Here is a 23,735-nt window from a genome sequence, read left to right on the forward strand (position 1 = left end):
CCTTTTCAGATTCCTGTTTCCAGTGCTTTGTGCTCCATTAAAAGATTACAAGTCCTGTTCTACAGGACTGATGTACCATCAGCATTAGAATGTCTGATGCTAAAGAGGGAGGCTGTATATTTATTTGCTTGGACAATTACATGTCTCTGAAGGCAAAACGCTGATGCTTCATTAGTGCCCGATTCTCTATTAAAGTCTATTGTCAGATGTTCACTGAGAAAGGGAGCCATATTCTGAAATTCATGAGGTATCTAAATGTCTTTGATCTAATACAAGACAAGGGACAAAGCTATATTGTAGCAGCTTACTTCATTAGCTTATATATTCAGTTGGCACCAGTCTAATGGAATGTGTTGTCCCTCTTAGGTTTAATGGCTGTGTCTACTAGCTGAGCAGATGGAGCAGACTTACTTTTTGTTTTGGATTTGTGATACCAGAGTTTGAATCATCTTCCCATTATGTAGATATTGCACACAATGGACTAAACGTCTCACTGTGGAATTAAGTTCTCAGGACAAAATTCATCATTCTTCACTGTTGCAAATCTTGGTTGTGTATAGTACATAGTATATTAGCTAAGGCTCTTGAAGTTGAGCCCATGTTACAGGGGAAATTGAGCTACCCAGACTCTTTCCGTTTACATGAGTTTTGACTCTTGACTTCCAGTCCCATGCTGGCACTACTGGATAATGCTCTTTCTTCCTTATTGCACACACTTGCTTGATATCAAGAGTTCTTCAAAATTAATGAGCAAAGAAGTGTAATAAGGTATCCACTATGTGGATCAGAAAAGATAATTCTTCCCTCAGGTTATGACGAGGGAAAGTGAAGAGAGCCTTGGTTTCTTGGTGTGGTCTTAAGATCCCAGTAAATTTATGGGATGTTTTGCTCACATATTAAGGTATAAACTGTAAAGGGTTAAGTGATTGACAGGTGTTATAACTGTGTTATAACCATGTTGCAGACATTGGAATATGTTATGATTATAGCAGTAGAAGCTTTTTATGTGATTATAAGCAACCTGTTTGGCACATAGGTTACTCAGTAAACCATTTATTAACCCTTTGAAAACCATACATGAAACCTTAATAAAGGTGGTAGTTTAAAATAAAATCCTTTTTATGAAACATTGCCAGTCCCTTGAGCAGATTACCCTTCTCTTGGGTCATTTCAACACAGCTCAGTCTGAATTGCAGAACACAACGTATAATACAATAGTTTTTTCAAATTACATAACAAAGAACAAAATACAGTTTTCAGCCATACAGTGTAAAAAATGAACTCGCACGGCACTTCGTATATTTATAAACACCAGGTTCATACAGCAATAATGCTCAGTTCAAAGGCCTCAAAACGATGGTTGCTATGATACAGTTGATGCTTTGGCAAGGCATGCTCACAGGTTGTGTACAAACAAAACCTTTGAACAGAAAGACACTGACACTTAACAGTATACTCTTCTAAGAGTTTTAGTTTTAAATCTTGTGCTCTCCCTCTTGCTGGTATTAAACAGACCAGCATTAGAGACAATGATTGATAATGTTTTCCTGAATGTAATTGGTACTAACATTCAAACCAGGAAATATACAGAGCAATAAGGAGCAGACAAATACAAATACTCAGACCTCTGAGACATAATTTGTGACTCTGGTCAGTTACATGAATGCACTGAACTCTTCTACTCTGTTGAGGGCTAGGAAAACCTGTTATGAAGAATGGAGACCCAGTCACAGCAAAGTAATTAAAAATAAATCCAGTTCACAAACACTAGAAACACTGACATCCAGATGTGATTTAAGATACAATAGTAGCATTAGAGACTTTGCAACAAAACATTTTCCTAACTACTTCAAGCAATTGCTCCAAATACTTTATCACTAATAAACCACACCCCAGTTTGTATTCAGCCCCATCAGTTTGACTGCTCTTTGAAGGACACTGAACTGGATTATTTTCTTATCAGATAAAACTCCACCTTCCAGCTAAACTTATGCCTCAGCCTCTTTGTATGAATCTGGAAGTATTTAGGAGCTTGTGTGGTGTGTCTGAGGACTGCTGCTGTATAGAATCTAGTGGTTAGTGGGCCACAACTGGACCGGCTGTTCCTGTGTGAAGTATGCTAACAGCTGCATTAAGGAATGGCTCGTGATTCCATTGACATGATGAATGAGTCACTCTTGAGGCACTCTGCTTCAGAATCCTATCTATACAAGCGGGGCCCCCTTTACTCTCCCCATCTTCTCTGTTTTTCCAGTAGACTCTACTGAAATGCATTTTCATGTTTTATGCCCAAGTCACACATTAGTCGTTGAGTGGGTTGTAGAAAAGTTCTCCACGCGTATTCTCACAAGCTTCTCAGCCGGAGCTGGCTGCAGGAGGAACTTGCAGGTGAAGACTTGCCGGCAAGCCTTGCGGAAGTTCTCAGAGAGGAAAGCATAGATGATGGGGTTAATGCAAGAGTTCCCATAGGTTAAGCAGTGAGAGATGATGCGAAAAGTGAAGGAGATGTTGTTCAGGGGAAACTGACCAAACTCTGCCCACATGGTGATGATGTGGTGTGGCAGCCAGGAAATCAAGAATACAGCTACCACGAGTAGCACTGTCTGCGCTGTCTGGAAAGGACAAAGCCACATGTTAGATACAGTCAGTGCTGGAGATGATCTGTTGTGTGCATGAATGATAAGGTTTCTTTTCCCCCTGGCCTGCAGCACTGGCCAGTGCTGGACCAGTGATCAAATCCAGTAGGACAAATCCTATGCTTTAAAAATGCCAAGAACAATACCACATTTAGTCCTGTTTCATGCTTTTCTTTGAATTCTGCAGAGCACTAATGTTACCACTATGCAGATCTATAGTGCTTGCCTTTCAAAACTCTCCAAGTGCTTACTAACAGGTACTGTACGGAGTGCACCACTTCATCCATCACTGAAATGCAGCAGCTGTGTAATGAAACACAGGAATACTATTTTGGATAGGTGGAATGGAATTGAAGTGGACCAACAGACCCAGATTAAATAATGAGATTTAATTGCTGCGGGTCAGGATCTTAGTGGGTTTTTTTTAAATCTCTGAAAGAAATTCAAGCCAACATAACCCTTAATACACTGCTGGAACTCTTTCAATATATTCTCAAATGGAAGAATGCAACCTGATAGGCCACCAGCATCACATGTTTCTGTATGCTTTCAGGGTGCCTCCTAAATAAGTTGTCAGGATCTTCATCCCTACTTGTGAAGGCTCACTGACAGGAAAAGGGTTTTTGTGTTTTTTAGCATCAGGTGATAATTACTGTGTGTTACTATCCCTTTGTGGAAACAGGAGACAAGGCACTTTCATTTTACTGTCGTGTAAACTAGGTGAGGTCAAGCCCAGACGGAGGTATAATGCAGACCTTGTTTAGCTACCTCAAGGTAAACACCTCCAGTGCTTTGTCTCCAGTTAGCTCACTGTAAAATTCTATCACTTGTTTGTTTTTTCACTGTAAATAACAAAACAAAAATCTTGAATTGATGAAGACAAAGCCTTAAACGGGGAGGATGGTCTTCGAGCCCAAACACACTTGGACTTGGGTAACAGAGGTTCTGTTTTCAGTTCTGCCACAAACTTCCCATGCAGTCTTAGGCCAATCACTTTACTCTAACACGAGGTTCTAATCTATAAAAGTGGGAATAATACTCCAGAGACAGAGGTGTTGCAAGGATAAACTTATTTAGGAATTTTGAGATCTGTGTCGGTGAAGGTGCTGTAAAAGTGTTAAGTAATTACAGTGAAATCTGGCAGGATCATCACCCATGCTGCCTGGAAGCAATGAACGCACAATGAAATTAACAAGAAATTAAGACTTGAGGGGAGAACATAATTTGCATAATGTCTAACCTGTGGAGCTACTGGCACGTGAGAGGCCAAAGGATTAGCAGGATTGAGAGGATGAGACTGTGAGTTGCACTCTATATGAATTTATGAAAATATGCTATTGAGTGAATATAATATAACTGGAATATGCTTCATGCAAACGGTCTCTTGTAAGATATCATTACAAAGCTTATAACCTACTGAGTGTGTTCATCCTATTTGTATGAATGTATCATTCTTGTATCTGAAACTAGAAATATGAAATATAACTCTGAGGCTCTATTGTAATTATGCAAAATGTGAGCCATTAATGGTGGTTTGGAATCTTGATGGCTCCCATTAACCAGGACAATTGACTGTAGCTGGTTTACTTGTAAGTCTTCCTGTATGTGTGTGTTCTGGCAAGTGGGTAATGAAGTCTTACAGTGATATGTGATCATGTCACGTGAACTGGAATCCATCCATCCAGTTTTTCTATTCAGAAGGAGGAGTGGGAACCCAGAGAGGGACAAAGGATCCCTGCCTTGTGCAAAAGCTATATAAAGGGGTGGAACAGAACAAAGGGGGCTGCAGTCATGAGAAATCCTCTAGCTACCACCTGAGCTGGAACAAGGACTGCACCAGGGGAAAGGATTGTGCCCAGATTAGGAAGGCATCCAGTCTGTGATAGAAGCTTACTGAAACATCTGAGGGTGAGCTTTTATCTGTTTTCTTACTGTATTAGGCTTAGACTTGTGTGTGTTGTTTTATTTTGCTTGGCAATTCACTTTGTTCTGTCTGTTATTACTTGGAACCACTTAAATCCTACTTTTTTGTATTTGCGGGGAGGGATAGCTCAGTGGTTTGAGCACTGGCCTGCTAAATCCAGGGTTGTGTGTTCAGTCCTTCAGGGGGCTACTTAGGGATCTGGGGTAAAATCAGTACTTGGTCCTGCTAGTGAAGGCAGGGGGCTGGACTCAATAACTTTGTGGGGTCCCTTCCAGTTCTACAAGAGGTAATAAAATCACTTATTAATTAACCCAGAGTATGTATTAATACCCAGGAGGGAACAGCTGTGCATCTCTCTCTATCAGTGTTATAGAAGGCATACAGTTTATATAAAACTGTAAAAGTTTTATACAGGGTAAAATGGATTTATTTGGGGTTTGGACCCTACTGAGAGCTTGGCAGCTGAGTGCTAGAGACAGGAGCACTTCTTAAGCTGTTTTCAGTTAAGCCTGCAGCTTGCAGGGGATGTGATTCAGACTTGGATCTGTGTTTGCAGCAGGCAAGTGTGTCTAGCTCAAACCAGGCAAGGGACCGAAGTTCCAAGCTGGCAGGGAAAACAGGTTCAGAGGTAGTCTGCCACCTGATGTGCCTAGTCCCAAATGGGGTTTCTGTGATCCAACCCGACACGGAGACTTTTCTATAAGTTGTAGCATCAGGAATATCCTGTCTGCAGTTACATTATGTAGGATCAAAATTGAAGTGATACAAACCTGTATCATAAAATAAGCCAACCACATAAACTTAGGAAGAAACATACTGCCCTAATGCGCAGGTTATTTATAAAAATGCAAGAAAACATACAAGGTGCCTTCCCAGAACACATCTAGTCCAAAACACTGTCAGAGACAGACTACTAGATTTGATGGAGAATTGGTCTGTTCCAGTACAGCAGTTCATATCATGTGCCAGCCCACAATGACCTATACAATAAGCCATTTCTCCCCAAAACTTTGAAATATCCTTGAGCTCGCTGAAAGCAAGATATGGATAATAAGTTGGTTATTCTGAATTACAAATAAGACAGGCCAGAGGGAGATATTTCCTCACTAGCTCACAGCATCATACATTAAGTACAGTAACTCCCCACTTAACGTTGTAGTTATGTTCCTGAAAAATGCAACTTTAAGTGAAACGATGTTAAGCGAATCCAATTTCACCATAAGAATTAATGTAAATAGTGGGGATTAGCTTCCAGGAAAATATATTTTTTTTGCCAGACAAAAGGCATTTATATACATTTTACACAAGCAATTTAATACAGGTACTGTACGATAGTTGGGAGGTGCTCCTGCCTCACCCTACACAGGCACAGCCCCTGGCACTGCAGATGACACAGACAAGGAGGCTGAAGGTGCTGTAGGCTAGGAGAAGCACGTCGCACAGCAGCGGCAGCTTCCTCTACTCTGCATGCACCAGGGGTGGGGGGCTCAACCCTTTGCCCACCCACTCCTCCCCTTCCCCCAAACCCCCATCCTGGACCTGCCTCTTCTTCCCCTCCATCTCCTTCCCCTATACTTCCCATGCTGCATCCTTGCTCCTCCCCCCATCCCTCCCTTCCCTCCCTTCTAAACACTGCAAGCCAGCTGATTGCCCTGGGCAGAAGAGAGGGGGAGCCTGCACTCTGAGTCCTTGTTCCTCCCCTCTCCCTCTTGCCTAGGGCAATCAGCTGTCTTGCCGCGTTCGGGAGGGAGGGGGAACCTGCATGCCGAGTCCTCGCTCCCCCCCTTCCCTCCTATCCGGGGCAATCAGCTGGATTGCAGCATTTAGAAGGGAGAGGGAGCCTGCGCGCCAAGTCCTCATTCCTCCCCCCTCCCTCCTGTCCCCAAAACACCGCACACCAGCTGATTGCTGCAGGCAGCTGGCGGAGGAGGAGGGGGAAGGCGCTGATCCATGGGGTCTGCTGGTGGGTGGGAGGTGCTGTGGGGAGGGGGAGCATAGGGAGGCTGCCAGCTGTGGAGAAAGCAGGCAGCCAGACAACGTAAGAGTGGAGCATTGCACAACTTTAAATGAGCATGTTCCCTAACTGATCAGCAACGTAACAATGAAACAACATTAACCAGGATGACTTAAAGTGCGGAGTTACTGTAATACTAACCAGGAGAAAAGAAACATGGTTACAAACAAAAATAGAAATATGCTTTCTAGTGTCTAAAACTTGGCAGTTTATAATCCTGGTCTTAGGCAGTTTCTCGGCTACAACTAGTTCTATCTTTACCCCACTCTGGCTGAAGGATCTACATTTACGCAGATTCCAAGAGCACTGGCCTCTTGTCCCTTAACTGATGGACAACTGAGGGGTTCTCTTCACTTCTAATAGTCCAGTAAACCTTTCAAATGTATGCTTTTGAAGTGTATCACCAGATAAAATTCTCCTATGCTGATGTGCAATGTATTTTCATTGTCTCTGGCTTACAAAGCTTGACTTGGTAGGCTGATGAATCCACATTTCTTTGTCTAGGACAAATCTGTGCATACGCTCTACTTTGAATGCTAGTCTAGTGTGAACAGATAGTAAGTGTAAAAAATTGGGATGGGGTGAGGGGTAATAGGTGCCTATATAAGAAAAAGCCCCCAAAATAGGGACTGTCCCTATAAAATCAGGATACCTAGTCACCCTCGCTTAGTCTGACCACATTTAAGGAACATATTTCCAGCACACTTATATTACTGTACATACATCATGCAATACTGTTAATGATTAAGGCTACGATTCAGTCATGGAGATCACAGAATCCACAGGCTCCCGCAAGGGCTGGGAATTGCGGGGGTTCCCCCACTACCCCGAACTTGGGGGTTCCCCTACAGCCCATGGGGCAGGGAGCTGCAGGTACCCCACTGCCCGCAGAGGCTTGTAGCTCCGGGGACTGTCACAGGTGGTGGGGGTACCCTGCAGCTCCCTGCCCCTGTGGGCAGTGGGCGAAACCCCAAGTTTAGGGTAGAAAGGGAACCCTCGCAATTCCTAGCCCTCACGGGAGCCTGTGGGAATCCCCAGAGCTGGAGGTGGAAGAGATACCCCTAGCCCCTGCACAGCTGCCAGCTTCAGGCAGTGGGGGGACCCACAGATCCCCATTTTGTCCCAGATATTTTTAGTAAAAGTCACAGACAGGTCATGGCTTCCGTAAATTTTTCTTTTTATCCCTGTGACCTGTCTGTGACTTTTACTAAAAATATCCATAACAAAATCTTAGCCTTATTAATGACCAGTGTCTCATCAGTTATATGACACCTTACAAGACACTGTTTGGCTAAATATTGTAACAGGGTGTTGGGTGTGTCCTTTGCCATTTGGCATACAGGGGCTTGTAGGGTTACCAGATTCTTTAAATTTCAAGTGTATACAAGTCCTCACAGACATTTCTAGCTAACCTATGTTGTGCTTAATCCAGGGAACAGCAAAGCTATTGCCCCGATCATGGTTCAGTGAACTAGTCATCTCTCTCCCATTTTTTATTTCATGTCTCCAATGGCATCCATGTTTGAAGTTCCTACAAAAATCTTAAGGATTGAATTGATCAGACTTCAGATCAGAGCTCAGACAGATTAGCAAGGAAGCAGGGAGAAAACTTTCATTACCAGTGCCCAAGATGTTCCCCACACAACTGAAGAGTTGGAAGGTAGACAACAAAACATAGCCAACTGTAGGAAGACTGCTACAGAATCCAGGATTCCTGTTACACCTAGCTCAAATAGCTAATTCTACAGCCATGGAACCTATGTGTAATTAACAGTATGTAGTAATAATGTGAAAAACTGACATGGAAGAGCAGACGACATTGCCTGGGGTTTGAAAGTTAGTGAAAATTAGGGTCAGGGAACATAACAGAGAATGGCAATTTCTCTAGCTTCAAGCAAACAAGTTGTTGGAGTGTGGAGGTTGCAAGACCCTGCACTACCTGTATTGCTAAGTGAGAGAGGGGTTCCTACAGTGGGCTGTGTGGCATGGAAAATACTGAAAATCATTGTGTGACCCAAGAAACCCTTAATGCCAACTGGCAAGAATACCCCAATTCTAGTATGTACATTCTGGTTCAACACAGAACATCATATGAAGTCTTAAATGAAAGCCAGAGTCACTCTGGTCACTGATATCCTTGTGAAACATACGTATGGATACTGTATGGAGTTAGGTACGTATACTGAAAATACATTCTTTTTGTCACAGCAGAGATGGAGAAACAGGTTTTCTGTCAGACATAGGATGTTTATTCACCTGTCTGTTGCTAACAGTGAAGTTACCAAAGAGATTAAAGTCAACAGGAAAAACAAGCAAGAGGGGATTATTCAGTCACTGAATACAGACAGTGAACTTTGGTTGTATAAGTACAAGACAAAGATGATACCCTTATCGTGTAGTTAGGAAGTAAACAGACAGTGTATTTACATTCAGGAAAATGGGATCTCTGCCTACCTTGGTGGAAGTGGCTGCAAAGGCTTTGGGTGAGATAACTATTGGGTTAACCTCCTATCTAATGAAGTTTAAGTTGAGTCTAGAAAGTGTGTTTATGAGTTTATTTTATATGTAACCTTTTGTTTCCATTATCCTTACTCACTATCTCAAATGTTTGTGGTAAACCTATTCTTATTTTTGCGATATGTATTTCTCTATATCTCAGTTCTGTTTTATTAAGCAGAGTGCTTATCCGGAGTTGAATTGTACAAACTGGTGTGTACACTGTTCTCTTGGGGATAGCTGACCTGGTATTTCCATGAGTGTTTAGTGGATAAGGGACACTACAGGGGAATGCTTCAAAGGGACTTGAAGACTGGAGTGCACCTACTGTTAATCTGCATAGCAAAGTAAGGGCTACCATTGCCTCAGAACAGTGCATGGGCAGCTAACATTCTGATGGTGTCACGAAGCTGACCCCTCACACACAGGCAAGTCTGCCTGCTGCTCGAGAAGTGAGGTAACAGGGTGACTTAGAATCCTGGGTACCCTGACAACCATCACATATTGTACTAAGCTTTTGAATTTTACAATACTGCATACTCTAGAAAATGTACTGCAGTTACTGTATCTGCTGTACTGTAATTTTATAGCATTTAAGACCAGAAGGGACCATTATGTCCTTATATCTTGGATTGAGGTAGATTTTTTTTCTAGAAACCCTGAGCTTGACACATAGTGATTAATGACACAAAGTTAGAGGTGGTTAGTGCTCTAAGGCTACCTATTTGGCCATTTTGCAGCAGAAATACGTGAATAAGGGAAGGAGTTAAAATTGTACTGCTCTTTAACTTCAGTCGAATGTGCAGAACCTGGAGCCTAACTGAGTTGCTTAACTTTTGAATTTATCACTATGGAACTTCTCTTCTGGAACGCAGAGGGGAGCACATCACTTTTCATAGAAGCAGACTTACTCAGCCTTGGCAAGCTGGGGACAAATTAAGTGTTGGATGGGGAGGTGAGTAGGATGGCAGTGGGATGGGGTAATGGGATGGATGGGTGAAGGACCAAGAGTGGCAGCAGGGGCCAGGATTGATAAGGGTGTGTGTGAGAGCCTGATGCCGAGTAGCTGGGGGATGAAGCCCACTGCTGTGAAGCCAATGCCCAGAGCCCAAAGCCCCACGGTCAGAGCCCCTGGCCAGAGCCTGCCGCTCACCACACCAGGGCTGGAGCAGGAAGCTGGAGCCCCACCTCCTCCTACATTTGTGGCTCAAGAGGGGGGCAGGGCCCAACCCCTCCTTGGTGCCCTCCCCTTTCCTCCATCACCACCCAGGAGGCTGTGGCCACAAGAAAAGCCCCTGGTGGTGACATGCGGCCACGGTGGCCGCTTTTCAAATACACTGATCTAGGCTATATCTCCCTAGTTTTTTTCTGGGAAACTCATGCAAGATGGTTTAAAAAAACCTTACTAAAGTCAAGATATATCACACTGACCGCTTCCCTTCTATCTACAAGGCTGGTTACCCTGTAAAAAAAAAAAAAACTAAAAACCTATTAGGTTGATTTGACATGATTTCTTAACCAATCCATGTTGGCTGTTACTTATCACTGTACTGTTTTCTAGGTGTTTGCAAATCACTTCATTATTTTCTCTTTTATCTTTCTGGGTACTCAAGTCCTACGTTAACAAGCTGATGTGTGCTGTCAGTTTGGAGGCAGCAAATTTAACTTCTGTGGCATGGGAATGGGAGTGGACACTGCAGGGGAGACTTGGGACTAGAAGGGTTATTGGTGTGACCCTGAAAGGAACAGCCAGTGTGGTGGAAGTTAGTGTGAGAATGCTGTGAGCAGGCTGCTGGTGTCAGGATTCTGAGCTAAAGCTGCACGGCACCCAAGTTACAGGGCAGGCAGTGACAGAACCCCTTACCAGTGTGGGTGAACCCCAAAGCATCACAATCCTTCTACCACATGCTGTCTAAACTAAGTTAAAGTAACCAATTTTTTTTAACCTATAAAGAGAAATGTAGGTCATCTTCTCCTCCAATTGCATAATTTTCATATTATATAATTATTTACACCTTTTAAACTACCTTAATACCTTCTGCAACATTGTTTATATACAGACAGACATTGAGTTGTCATAAGAGCACAAAAAATGATGTAACAGCAAAGCAATGCTCATTAAAAAGCCAGGTCAGCTAAGCCCAAGCCTTCATTTTGGCTTGATAATATTTAATGTACTGGCCTGATGCAACTTCAATATCCAGTTTCACTGTTCTTTGTTAACACAGATCCCTATTATGTGTTCAAGTGGATTACATGCAACTATTTTCCTAGAAAGAGTAATTTTCTAGTGAACTGATTAAATGACACCACTTGTACTAGCTATATCAGGGGTCAGCAACCTTTCAGAAGTGGTGTGCCGAGTCTTCATTTATTCACTCTAAGGTTTAACTTGCCAGTAATACATTTTAACGTTTTAGAAGGTCTCTTTCTATAATTCTATAATATATAATAACTAAACTATTGTTGTATGTAAAGTAAATAAGGTTTTTAAAATGTTAAGAAGCGTCAGTTAAAATTAAATTAAAATGCAGAGCCCTCCGGACTGCTGGCCAGGACTCCGGCAGTGTGAGTGCCACTGAAAATCAGCTCACGTGCCACCTTCAGCATGCGTGCCACAGGTTGCCTACCCCTGAGCTGTATCTAGTCATTCCTTAGCACACTGGAGCAGCATCACTATACCATAATCTCTAGTATTTCACGTGAAACTGTGGGAGGGGCTTGCTATGTTCCTGCCATTAGTTGAAATCTTTAAGTAGAAATATTAGAGGAGGCAAAAAGGAACCACATCTTTAAGCTCCACTGAAATACCTTGGACTAGAGCTTTTTGGGAAAATGTGTATTTTGTTAATGCTGTACAGGAGCCAAGATTTTAAGTAGTGAAGTGATTTTGGGTTGCCAATTTTCCAGAAGTGCTGACCACTAACTCTCTGAAAATTAAGGCTCTTTGAAGTCTCGAGCTGGACACCCATGAATTTGAGGCACACAACAATCACTAGTCACTTTTAAAAATATGGGGCATCTAGAGGCAATTTCCATTTATTTCTGATGTACTAAATTTTGCAAAAAAATTTCACAACAAATGCTAGGAGTGCATTGTGCAAACCCATATAATGTCTTACATTTCAGTAAACCTGTTATTTTCCAACTTTTTATTTCAAACTTTTTATAGCCACAAAATGTTCATCTAGGCCAGAGGTGGGCAAACTACAGCTCGTGAGCCAGATGTGGCCCATGGGACCTTCCTGCCTGGCCCCTGAGCTCCTGGCTGGGGAGGCTAGCCCCCAGCCCCTCCCCTGCTGTCCCTCGTCCCCCGCAGCTGCACCACCAGCACTCTGGGTGGCATGTCTGGCTCTGGCTGGGCTGCGTAGCTGCAAGCTTCTGCCGCTCCAAGCAGCATGGTAAGGGGCGAGGGGTTGGATAAGGGGCAAGCGGTCCCGGGGAGTAGTTAGGGGATGGGGCGGAGGTTGGGGGGCGGTCAGGGGACAGGCAGCGGGGGAAGGGAGTTGGATGGGTTGGGAGTTCTGAGGTGGGTAGTTGGGGTGGGGCAGATGGGGGCAGGAGCCAGGCTGTTTGGGGGGGGCACAGCCTTCCCTACCTGGCCCTCCATACAGTTATTCCATTAATTGAAAGCAAACAGAGCCCTCCAAATCAACAGGCAGTTTTCTTAAACCTTCACAGTGCATCGTCTGCACCAATCACAGTCACCTCCTAGCATTACAGTCACTGCATCCTAGCATAGAAACAAATATTAGTGGCTTTCAGCTTCAAATTGCTCCCTCAAGGCATCCCTGATCTTTACGGCCCTGCGCTGCGCCTCTCTAATAGCCCTGGTCTCTGGCTGTTCAAATTCTGCCTCCAGCCACTGAGCCTCAGCAGTCCCAGCCCTGAGTGAAGCTTTCACCCTTCCTTCACAAATATTATGGAGCGTACAGCATGTGGCTATAAGCATAGGAATATTGTCATCAGCCAGGTCCAGCTCATATAGCAGCACCAGTGGGTTTTAAATGGCCAAAAGCAACACTCAACAGTCATTCTGCACTTGCTCAGCCTGTTGTTGAACCGCTCTTGCTGCTGTCAGTGCCCCATGTATGGCTTCATAAGCAATAGCATTAAGGGGTACGCAGGGCCTCCCAGGATCACAATGGGCATTTCAACTTCCCCTATGGTGATCTTCTGGTCCAGGATGAAAGTCCCTGCTTGCAGCTTCCTGAACAGGCCAGTGTTCTGAAAGATGCATGCGTCATGCACCTTTCTGGACCAGCTTGCGTTAACGTCTGTGAAATGGCCATGGTGATCCACAAGCACCTGGAGAACCATCGAGATATACCCCTTCTGATTAATGTAATTGGTGGCTAGGTGGTCTGGTGCCAGAATTGGAATATGTGTGCTACCTATCACCCCTCCACAGTTAGGGAAGCCCATTTGTGCAAAGCCATCCACAATGTCACACACATTGCCCAGAGTCACGGTCTTTTGGAGCAGGATGCAATTAATGGCCCTGCACGCTTTCATCAATATGAGTCCAACGGTTGACTTTCCCACTCCAAACTGATTAGCAACTGATTGTTAGCAGTCTGGAATAGCCAGTTTCCACAGTGCAATCGCCACACACTTCTCCAACAACTGGGCAGCTCTCATTCTCATGTCCTTGCACCACAGGGCTGAGGCAAGCTCTTCACACAGTCCCATGAATGTAGCTTTCCTCATCCAAAAGTTCTGCAGCCACTGCTCATCATCCCAGACGTGCATGATGAGATGATCCCACCACTTGTTTGTGTGATCCCACTGCTTGTTTCCCGAGCCCCAAAGCAGCCTTCCACGGTGGTCAGCACCTCCGTGAATGCCACAAACAATCTCGTGTCTTAGCTACTATGCATGGTGAGATCAATGTTGAACTGCTATTGCCTTTGTAGTTTAAGGAATAACTTCACTGCCGCTCGTGGCGTGTTAGTGAGAGCAAGCAGCATACTGGTCAACAGTGTGGGATCCATTCCTGCAGACCGAAGAGGCAGAGCACACAGTACACAAAATGTGGAAAGATGGCGCCAAATGTGGATGGAAGCACAGGGATTGCTGGGATGCGAAGCAATGCATCACGAGGCATTGGGACAGGACCCACTCCGCCTTCCCACAACTGTTAGCAGCAGAAGAGAAAGAGATGCTTTGTGGGATAGCTGGCCAGAGTGCACCGCTCCAAATACCCATGCAAGTGCCGCAAGTGTGAACACGCTATTGAACAGGCAGCTGACTGTGAACACACAACAGCAGTTTCCCTTCAGTGCTCTCTGAGCAGCGCTGTAATTGCCAGTGCTGTAACTCTGTCAATGTAGACATGCCCTTAGCAGCATTTAACCCACCCTGGTATGCCTTTCTGGGAAAGCAAGCAAGCAAGACTGCCAATTTCATTTTTGTGATAAGATCACTGAATTTCCTAATGAGCTCCCAGCACTATGCTCTGTTAACTTTGTGCTTCATGATTACAACACTTGATAAGAGAGGGAATACAGCATTGTGTTGTCCAAAAAAGTTGTTTCAAAGTGTGACTTCTGTAGTTGAGGGTCTGTAGTGTGAACACCTCCTGCTGCTAACCAACACAACTGTTATATTTACAAGTATGCCAGGAGCAGTGGGACACAGTACAGGCATCAGTCTGTCAGAGAAGAGGAACACACATAGTGGTAGCAGGGCAAGTGACTGCTAACTGGTCTCACACTTAACTCTGACAAATGTGTTCCTTACAGCTAATCTATAGTGGTGTTAAAAAAAAAAAAAAAAAAAGGGTAATTGACTACTTAAACTGAATTGAAAGGACATAAGCATGGAATAGTTCTCCTGCCTGCCAGCAGTTCGAATCAGTGCCAAGCCCAAATAGGTGGACTTAATACAAGGAGGTTTTGTAGGGGTTGAAAAGGATTCTTTCCTGAGGTCTTGGTTGCTACAGTTGTTCTTACTACCCACACTAGAACAAGGGGCAATGGCAGAAGATGTAGGTAGCGGCAGGTCTACACCCAGATTTGGGTTCTATGGCACGCTGGAGTAGAACTCCCCCCACCCACATGCACTAGCTCTCCTGAAGATTTAAGTGGAAAGAATCATCTGATGAGATTTGAGAGACTGTGGCATTCCAATATCAACCCTGAGTCTATCACCATCCTGTAATATTCAATGTAATTTGGTAACATAATATTTTGAGATTCCCTTTGTTAAGAGCTGTGATAGAAGTGCAAAGTCACAAAATAAGCTTCAGTGTATCTGAGGCACTGTGTGTACTACAGTCCACGTTATTCAAGCATTATTGCCCTCCCACAGGAGTGAGTTTTTTGCAGGAACTCAAGGTAATCTCACCCTCAAGGAGTCTCCCTACAGGGAAGTCACTCGGGTGATGTGTGCCAGACACCAATTTTCCAAAAGGTGACTTGCTCATGGTTTCAGTCAAGACTGGTGGCGCTAGTAAAACCCATAGGTCACCAAGCAGGCCAATGGCCATGTTCTAAGTTTCTGAAACCCTCCTTGCTCCTACCTTGATTGTCTCACATCAGGGCTAGGAAGGATGTGGCTGTTTTACGCCAGCTCACTGGTAGCCATTAGTACTGTAAGAAGTGTTTATTAATGTAATGAATTGTCAGATTTGACCACATCCACCGTGGTTGAATGCCCACAATCAACACTGATTCTCAGGTCCTGGCCTAGCAAGGTCTTGGGAAAAACATGGAATGGATTTTTTGGCTGGACAGGTATCAGGGTCCAGGATAAAGACAAAGAACCAGATTTTGCTGTTGGCTGATGAAAATCTGGACTAGCTCCAGAGAAGTACACTGTGCATTTAAAGGAAAATAATAATAATAATAATTAATATAATATAATTATACAGCATTTTTCATTCATAGATCTCAAAGCACTTAAAGGAGGCGGGTATCATTAACCCCATTTCACAGATTGGGAAACTGAGACATAGAAGGAACCTGGAATCATAGAAATGCATGGCTGGAAAGAACCTTCAGATGTCATCAAATCCAGCCTCCTGTGCTGGCGTAAATTTAGACCATTCCTGACAGGTGTTGTTCCAACCTGTTCATAAAAACTTCCAGTCATGATACCACAACCTGCCTTGGATGTGTGTTCCAGTGCTTAACTATCTTTATAGTTAGAATTTTTTTCTCTAATATCTCACTGAAATCTCCCTTGCTGCAAATTAAGCCCATACTTCTTGTCCTACCTTCAGTGGATATGGAGAACAATGAGTCATAGTCGTCTTTATAATGGATATTCACATATTTGAAGACTGTTACCTGGTCCCCCATCACTCTTCTCCCACCACGCTCTCCTGTCAGATTAGAGCGTCTCCGTCACAAGCTGCGCTGTTGTCAGTGCTGTAGTGTACATGTTGCCTTCGTAGGCAAAGCAAAAATGGCCTAGGAATTTCAATAGTGTTTAAAGCACTTGTTTTCTAGACAGACTGGTTTTTCCACTTTCAGAATTTCGTGCAGAAGGTACTGAAATTATTTCAGAATTGGAAGTTTTAAAAAATAGTTTGATTTTCAAATAATTCTTGCCAGGTGATTAGGCTGACAATCAGAATTAGCAAAGAGCAGACAGACCCTAGGGACACACAATAAACTGACAATGCAAAAAAACCTAACACTGACAAAAGAGCAAAGAATGTAAACCAAAGAGGTGTATCTCATTAAATGAAACTTGTATTAAATACACAAAACAAGTCACTCAAGTCCCCAGAAACCTACTACGGTCTGGTATGTTCAGAATTGGAGTATGTGCATCATTTTGTTAAATCCCAGACTACTGCTCGTCATTTCATGCAGGTAGCTGGGGAATTAGATCAAACCTTTCATAGTCTGCCTTTCCTAAGTGACAATATTAGGAGTTAAGCACTGTAGGACACGCAGGTTTATCAACGTTGCTGTGATTCTTGTTCATGGTGTTCTTGTTCTTCACCCTTATTTCTGACAGATACAGCCTGAAACTCTCTCAAGCATGCTCCATTTGCTAGAATGGCATCTGGAAATTCACAATAGCATGAACATTTTGGTGCAGATTTTATACATTTTACTGAAGGTCAGTTTAACCCTGTAGCTATATGACCCATGCACATAAACCAACTGCATGGTTGAGACAGTTGTATATCTTCCATGGAGATTGATTCTAAGCTCTTTGGAACAGGGATGATGTTTGCAGGATTTGTGTGCCTACCACAATGAGCTACTAAAATACACACTTACTTGCTACACACTGAACTGAGCAATGGTCTTGCATTTGGTCTGGAAGCTCTATACATCTGTACTTTCCTAAATGAAAAATAGAGGTAAATTTGAAAGATTTATTGGTAATCTGTACTGCTATATTTGTAGACCGGCTAAGAAAAATCCTCATCAGAACCTGTTCCTTCTTACAAAAAAGGAGAGAAATTAATGCAATATTTTTGACCAGCTGCAACCATGAATACTTTGACAGAACACCAACTGGTATATATTTTGTAGTTCCTGAATAAGGATGTGGAGTCAGCTACCTGTAATACTGTGTGTAAGAAAGTTTTATGCCAAGTACAGTTCTGCTGCTCTCAATTCACACAATAAGGATAACAATCCTTTATTACTCCTGCCCCAATAACAAGGAGACTGGGGATCCAACACCAGCCAAAAGTGATCATTTGGGCAAGAAAGCCCATCATGCTCAGCACCTAGGCAGGGTGGCTGTCTCCATGCAAACAAAATCAGCTCCTGAAGTCCTCCTCCAGAGCTCATCACTAGATGTCAGTGGAGAGCTCATTCAGACTCTGCTTACAGAGCTACAGAAGAGAGACAATGGAATCTTTGAGCATGAGGTGTCTGACACCAAGGAAGGCCAGTCATACTTGGAGAAGAAGCCCAATGGTAGAAACATTAAAAGTGCATCTATAGGAGTCCTGCTAGTTTTCTGTACAAGGCATTGGTGTATTCATCACATGTGGTGGAAAACGGATACAACACTTAGTAAACAGAAAGAGTGAGGTGAAGTTCCTTTTCTCTTGAGCAGCAATAGCATGTGGAAAGCAGATCTGAAGTTTCAAGCAGACTAATATAGCAGTGGCAATAAGTCCTAAAAATCACATACTTCAACAGGAAGTGATGGAAAACTTAGTTATCAAGGGCAGTCCAACTTTCATGAGACTGAGCTTTCCTTATTGTAACAAAGTGAGAATTTTCTGTAATATTTATTGTACCTGTGTGTACCTCAGTTTCTTTCTGTACTTAGCATTGCTACCCAGTCAGTGCAAAAGGATTAAATCTGCTCTTGGGGCTGAACAGGTGACTGTCATGGACAGGCTGAATGGGTCATTAAAGGACTGGCTCAAAACTAACCCATATCAATGGAGAATCCAAAAAGACAGTAGAAGCCACAATGGCCAGAGCACTCATATCTAGCAACCAAGTGGGAAGAGATTTCTCCCCCACCTCTCCACAGGGAAGCTGAACTGAGGCCCCAGCTTGAGAAGAAAGGGGAAGGTATCAGGTGGTGTGAATAAATGCTTCGCTCTAGAGAGAGACAGAGTTCTCACCTTGGACTGACAAAGACAGAGACAGTGCCTGAAATGGAGTCCATAGCAGCTTGGATGGCTGATTGCAGTGGTTTGGCCAGAATGGATCATGTCTTAACCTGTATTTCTTTGTGTTAACCTAAGGCCTTCCGATGCAGTGCTCCTGCGTACTAAATCCTATTCTGTTTTGAAAATACCTGCTGAGATGCATTGATCCGTGAAGAATGTAAAAGCTTCTGGCCAGGAGTCTGTGTCAGTTGAACCCACTGGGCAGAGCTCATGGTGTGAAGCAGGAGTGCTACAGCCCCTAGGCTCAGTCTTGGAAGCCACAGGCATGCCCCAGTAGAACTGTGTGTACGCTTGGGGTTTGGACGCACATTAAGGGTGGGGTGGGTGTGGGGTGGGTGTCACTCCCAAGGGCCTGGTTACAGGCTGGGGCATAGAGCAGACCCTGTGGATCTGTGAAACTACTCTGCTCAGGATACTTGCAAATTAACTCATTGAACTGAGATCCTTGACTTTTATTTGTTTACTGGGACCAGGTTCTGCTACCCCAGGGGTAGGCAACCTATGGCACACGTGCTGAATGCTCCACACGAGCTGATTTTCAGTGGCACTCACACTGCCAGGGTGCTAGTCACTGGTCCGGAGGGCTCTGCATTTTAATTTAATTTTAAATGGAGCTTCTTAAACATTTTAAAAACTTAATTTATTTTACATACAAAAATAGTTTAGTTATATATTATAGACTTACAGAAAGAAACCTTCTAAAATGTTACAATGTATTACCAGCACATGAAAACTTAAATTAGAGTGAATAAATGAAGACTTGGCACAGCACTTGAGAGGTTGCCAACCCCTGTGCTACCCAATGTAATGGGAGTGACTTCTCAAAGACTCCCTACTGCTGCTTGAGGGCTGCCTTTGAATAGGAGACTGAAAACACCTGAAAATCGGTCGTGTAAAGTGACTAATATCCATCATGTGAGACCCTTCAAAGTTCCGCCGTGTCTTAAGTTTGAAATGAAGTATCTGAATAGAAAGACCTTGAGATGTGTCTCTTACATTATAGCCATGGATGGATTTATGCTGTCAGGTATGCTGAGCTAAAGTATTATTCAGTATGAAACACATCTTTGGGCTAATTTCAAAGTAAAGCTGGAACTGGACACAAGGCCCTTACTCTAAAGGTATGTCTACACTACGGGATTATTCCGATTTTACATAAACCGGTTTTGTAAAACAGATTGTATAAAGTTGAGTGCATGCGGCCAAACTAAGCACATTAATTCGGTGGTGTGCATCCATGTACCGAGGCTAGCGTCGATTTCTGGAGCGTTGCACTGTGGGTAGCTATCCCATAGTTCCCACAGTCTCCCCTGCCCATTGGAATTCTGGGTTGAGATCCCAATGCCTGATGGTACAAAAACAGTGTCATGGGTGATTCTGGGTAAATGTCATCACTCAATCCTTCCTCCGTGAAAGCAACGGCAGACAATCATTTTGTGCCCTTTTGTCCTGGATTACGCTGGCAGACACCATAGCATGGCAACCATGGAGCCTGTTTTGCTTTGTCATTGTCACAGATATGTGTAATGGATGCTGCTCGAACACAAAGGCGGTACTGCAGTGCTACACAGCAGCATGTCCTTTGCCTTTGCCAAGGTAGCAGAGAGGTTACTTCTATTGCACTGTCTGCCATTGTAAAATTGGCGATGAGATGGCGGTTATCAATCATTTTGTACCGTTGCAATTGAAAGGTGGTGATGACAAGTTATCACATTGTCTGTAAGAGGTCTTGGTGCCACCGGATGGGCCAGAACACCACACCCAGGAGGTGTGTGGGTTACACATACACAGAGTATGCAGTGATCAGGTGTGCTTTCTCACATGGGAAATAGCAGCCACACTTTCTTGGCATGACACTATGAAACATGCATGTTAGCCAGATAACCAGATTTTAAAGACAAAGAAAAATAAAACAAATAGATCCAGAATAAGCAGCAAGTAGCAATGCAGGGACTGTTGAGACACTAACCAGTTAATCAACATAAGGAGTTGGGGGATGTTTTCTTCATAGTGTCAATGCAGTAAATAGTCCTTTTGTCCCTGGGGTATTACTGGAATAATCCCTTGGACTGAACAGTGTTTCAAATCTGTTTGTTTTCTCATGTAACCACACTTCCTGCTGCTGCTTTCAGCACAGAGCTGCCATCAGCTCTACTTTGAAAGGGATAGGTTCTCCTGAACTATGTTTGGTTTCAGGTTTGAATCCAGACACATAGAAATCTGTCACCTGTAAAAATCTTCAATGCCACCGGCCTGCTTTGCATCACACGGCTGTACTATTCAATCTCTGTGTTGGCTGGGTAAAGGGCTATATAACATGGGAATAACAACATGGAAGAAAGATACAGGCCAGTGATATTTTCCTTCTCCCCTTTGCTTCAAGTGTGTACGTGTGGGTGAAGAGATGGGGTTAGTCCCACAGATTAATTTCCTTCACAAGGTCCCTGTTCAGAAATGGATTTCCTTTTCATATTAAAGGAAATCCCATCACTGATGAATCTGGTGATTTGGCACCCTCTCTATCTCTTTTTATATCGGGCCTGTCACCATGCAATTGAAGGTCAAATAGCTATTTTATCCAGTGTGACAGACCCAGACCAGTGGGGTACAGGAGTCTGGTAGAGAGCAAATATACTGGTCACTGGATGAGTAATTCTCTGTTCCCTGAGTGACCAGAGCAGGGGCTGCACTAGAGTAATCAGGAACCTGGTAGAACCAATTAAGGCAGACAGGCTGATTAGATCACCTGCAGCCAATCAAGGCAGGCTAATCAGGGCACCTGGGTTTAAAAAGGAGCTCACTCCAGTCAGGTGAGGGGGAGCCAGAGGAGAGGAAGAGCGTGTGAGGAGCTGGGAGCAAGAGGTGCAAGGAGCTGAGAGTGAGAGGCTGTGCTGCTGGAGGACTAAGGAGTACAAGCATTATCAGACACCAGGAAGAAGGTCCTGTGGTGAGGATAAAGAAGGTGTTTGGAGGAGGCCATAGGGAAGTAGCCCAGGGAGTTGTAGCTGTCATACAGCTATTTCACGTGGCACTTAGCCAGTTGCAATCCACAGGGCGCTGGGCTGGAACTCAGAGTAGAGGGCAGGCCTGGGTTCCCCCCAAACCTCCCAACTCCTGATCAGACACAGGAGAAGTTGACCCAGACTATGGGAAAGATCGCTGAGGTGAGCAAAATCTGCCAATACATGCAGGATCCACCAAGGTAGAGGAGGAACTTTGTCACTGTCTCTCTCTATATATATATAATGTCTTACAGAGTTGTATGATTTACTTGCATTATGCAGGAGGGCAGCTAAAAAGGGACTTTCTGACAATCAACAAGATTCACAGTTAAGACTCCAGAAGTAAAGGAAAGAATACATTTTACAATAAGCCGCTGCTATCAGACCTGACTTATATTTGAGTTTGACCTCACTCAATCAGGATTGTTACAACAATACTATCACTTCTTGGAAAATATTCTGTCCTTCAAAACCATGAACAGGTTTTCAGAAATACCTTTCACTGGGTGGAGAAAAAAGGCTCATGCTGATTTTGCTGCTTCATGATGTGTAAAAAGCTTTCTTGCTTATCTTTTATGTTTAAAAAGTTGGGTCTTGCTTTCCCTGAAGAACTAGTGAAATTATGCAAAATCAAGAAGGAAAAACCAAGCCTTTGAGGAGAAGGGGATTTTTATTCACTGTTTAAAACACTTCAGTTGTGGGGAACTAAACAGATGTTAAATTAATGAACTGTTAAGAGGTTTAGAATGTTTCAGTTTCAATTATGTGGGCGTTGGAGGAAGCAACACAGATCAGAAAAGCACAGTGATTGTATTAATATTGTGTGCTCCTTCAGAAACTCAAGTATCAGAGGGGTAGCTGTGTTAGTCTGGATCTGTAAAAGCAGCAAAGAGTCTTGTGGCACCTTATTGACTAACAGACATTTTGGAGCATGAGCTTTCGTGAGTGAATACCCACTTCGTCGCATGCATGTAGTGGAAATTTTCAGGGGCAGGTATATATAAACAAGCAAGAAGCAGGCTAGAGATAACGAGGTTAGTTCAATCAGGGAGGATGAGGCCCTCTTCTAGCAGCTGAGGTGTGAAAACCAAGCAAGAGAGGAGAACTGGTTTTGTGGTTGGGCAAGCCATTCACAGTCTTTTTGTTTATCCTAAGAGCTGATGGTGTCAAATTTGCAAGACGAACTGAAGCTCAGCAGTTTCTTCTTTGAAGTCTGGTCCTGGAAAAAAAGGTTTTTTTGGCTGCAGGATGGCCACCTTTAAGATCTGCTATGGTGTGCTGCCAGGGAGGTTGAAGTGCTCTCCTACAGGTTTTTGTATTATTGCCATTCCTAAATTATCTGATTGTGCTCCATTTTATCCTTTTCCATAGAGACTGTCCAGTTTGGCCAACGTAACATAGGAAGTAGGGGACATTGCTTTGCATATTGATGGCATATATTACATTTGATCCGTGGACGTGCAGGTGTAGTGAACCGGTGATGGTGTATGTGCCTGATCTGGTTAGGTCCTTTGATTGGTGTCGCTGGTGTAGCATATGTAGGCAGAGTTGGCCAGCGATGTTTGTTGCATGGGATTGGTTTCCTAAAGTTAGAGTTACTATGGTGCAGTGTGCAGTTAATGGTGAGAATATTGTTTCAGGTTGGCAGGTTTGTCTGATGGGTGCGGTGACTGACCTGCCATTCAAGGCCTGTTGAAAAGTGTTGGGATCATTGTTCAGGATGGGTTGATAGATCCCTGATGCATGCGTTTGGAGGGGTTTTAGCTGGGACTGTATGTGATGGCCTTAGTGGAGTCCTGTTGGTTTCTTTCTTGGTTTGTCTTGCAGTAGGAGCGCTTTCTGGTACACGTCATGGCTCTGTTGAATCTGTTTCCATCATGTCCATTGTCGCGCGGTATTGTAAGTTTTGAGAAATTGCTTGATGGAGATTTTGTAGGTGTTGGTCTCTGTCTGAGGGGCTAGAGCAGATTAGGTTGTACCTTTCAGTGCTTGGCTGGTGTTTTAGGTCAAATGGATCGTGTTGAAATGTGTGCCAGGAATGGGGAAGCTGGAGGCATGA

General features: G+C 43.7%; 1 protein-coding gene across 1 annotated transcript in view; it reads right to left on the minus strand.

The window, feature by feature from the left end:
• Positions 1–1,270: 1,270 nt before the first annotated feature.
• Positions 1,271–23,735, minus strand: part of LOC116826261 (galanin receptor type 1-like) — a 40,917-nt gene continuing 18,452 nt past the window's right edge. Inside the window, exon 3 of the mRNA XM_032782897.2 lies at positions 1,271–2,612. Coding sequence (XP_032638788.1) covers positions 2,295–2,612 — 318 coding nt within the window. The 3' untranslated portion in view covers positions 1,271–2,294. The remainder of the gene's footprint in view (positions 2,613–23,735) is intronic.

The sequence above is a fragment of the Chelonoidis abingdonii genome, chromosome 19 (assembly GCF_003597395.2).
Source record: "Chelonoidis abingdonii isolate Lonesome George chromosome 19, CheloAbing_2.0, whole genome shotgun sequence".
Lineage (NCBI taxonomy): Eukaryota > Metazoa > Chordata > Testudines > Testudinidae > Chelonoidis > Chelonoidis abingdonii.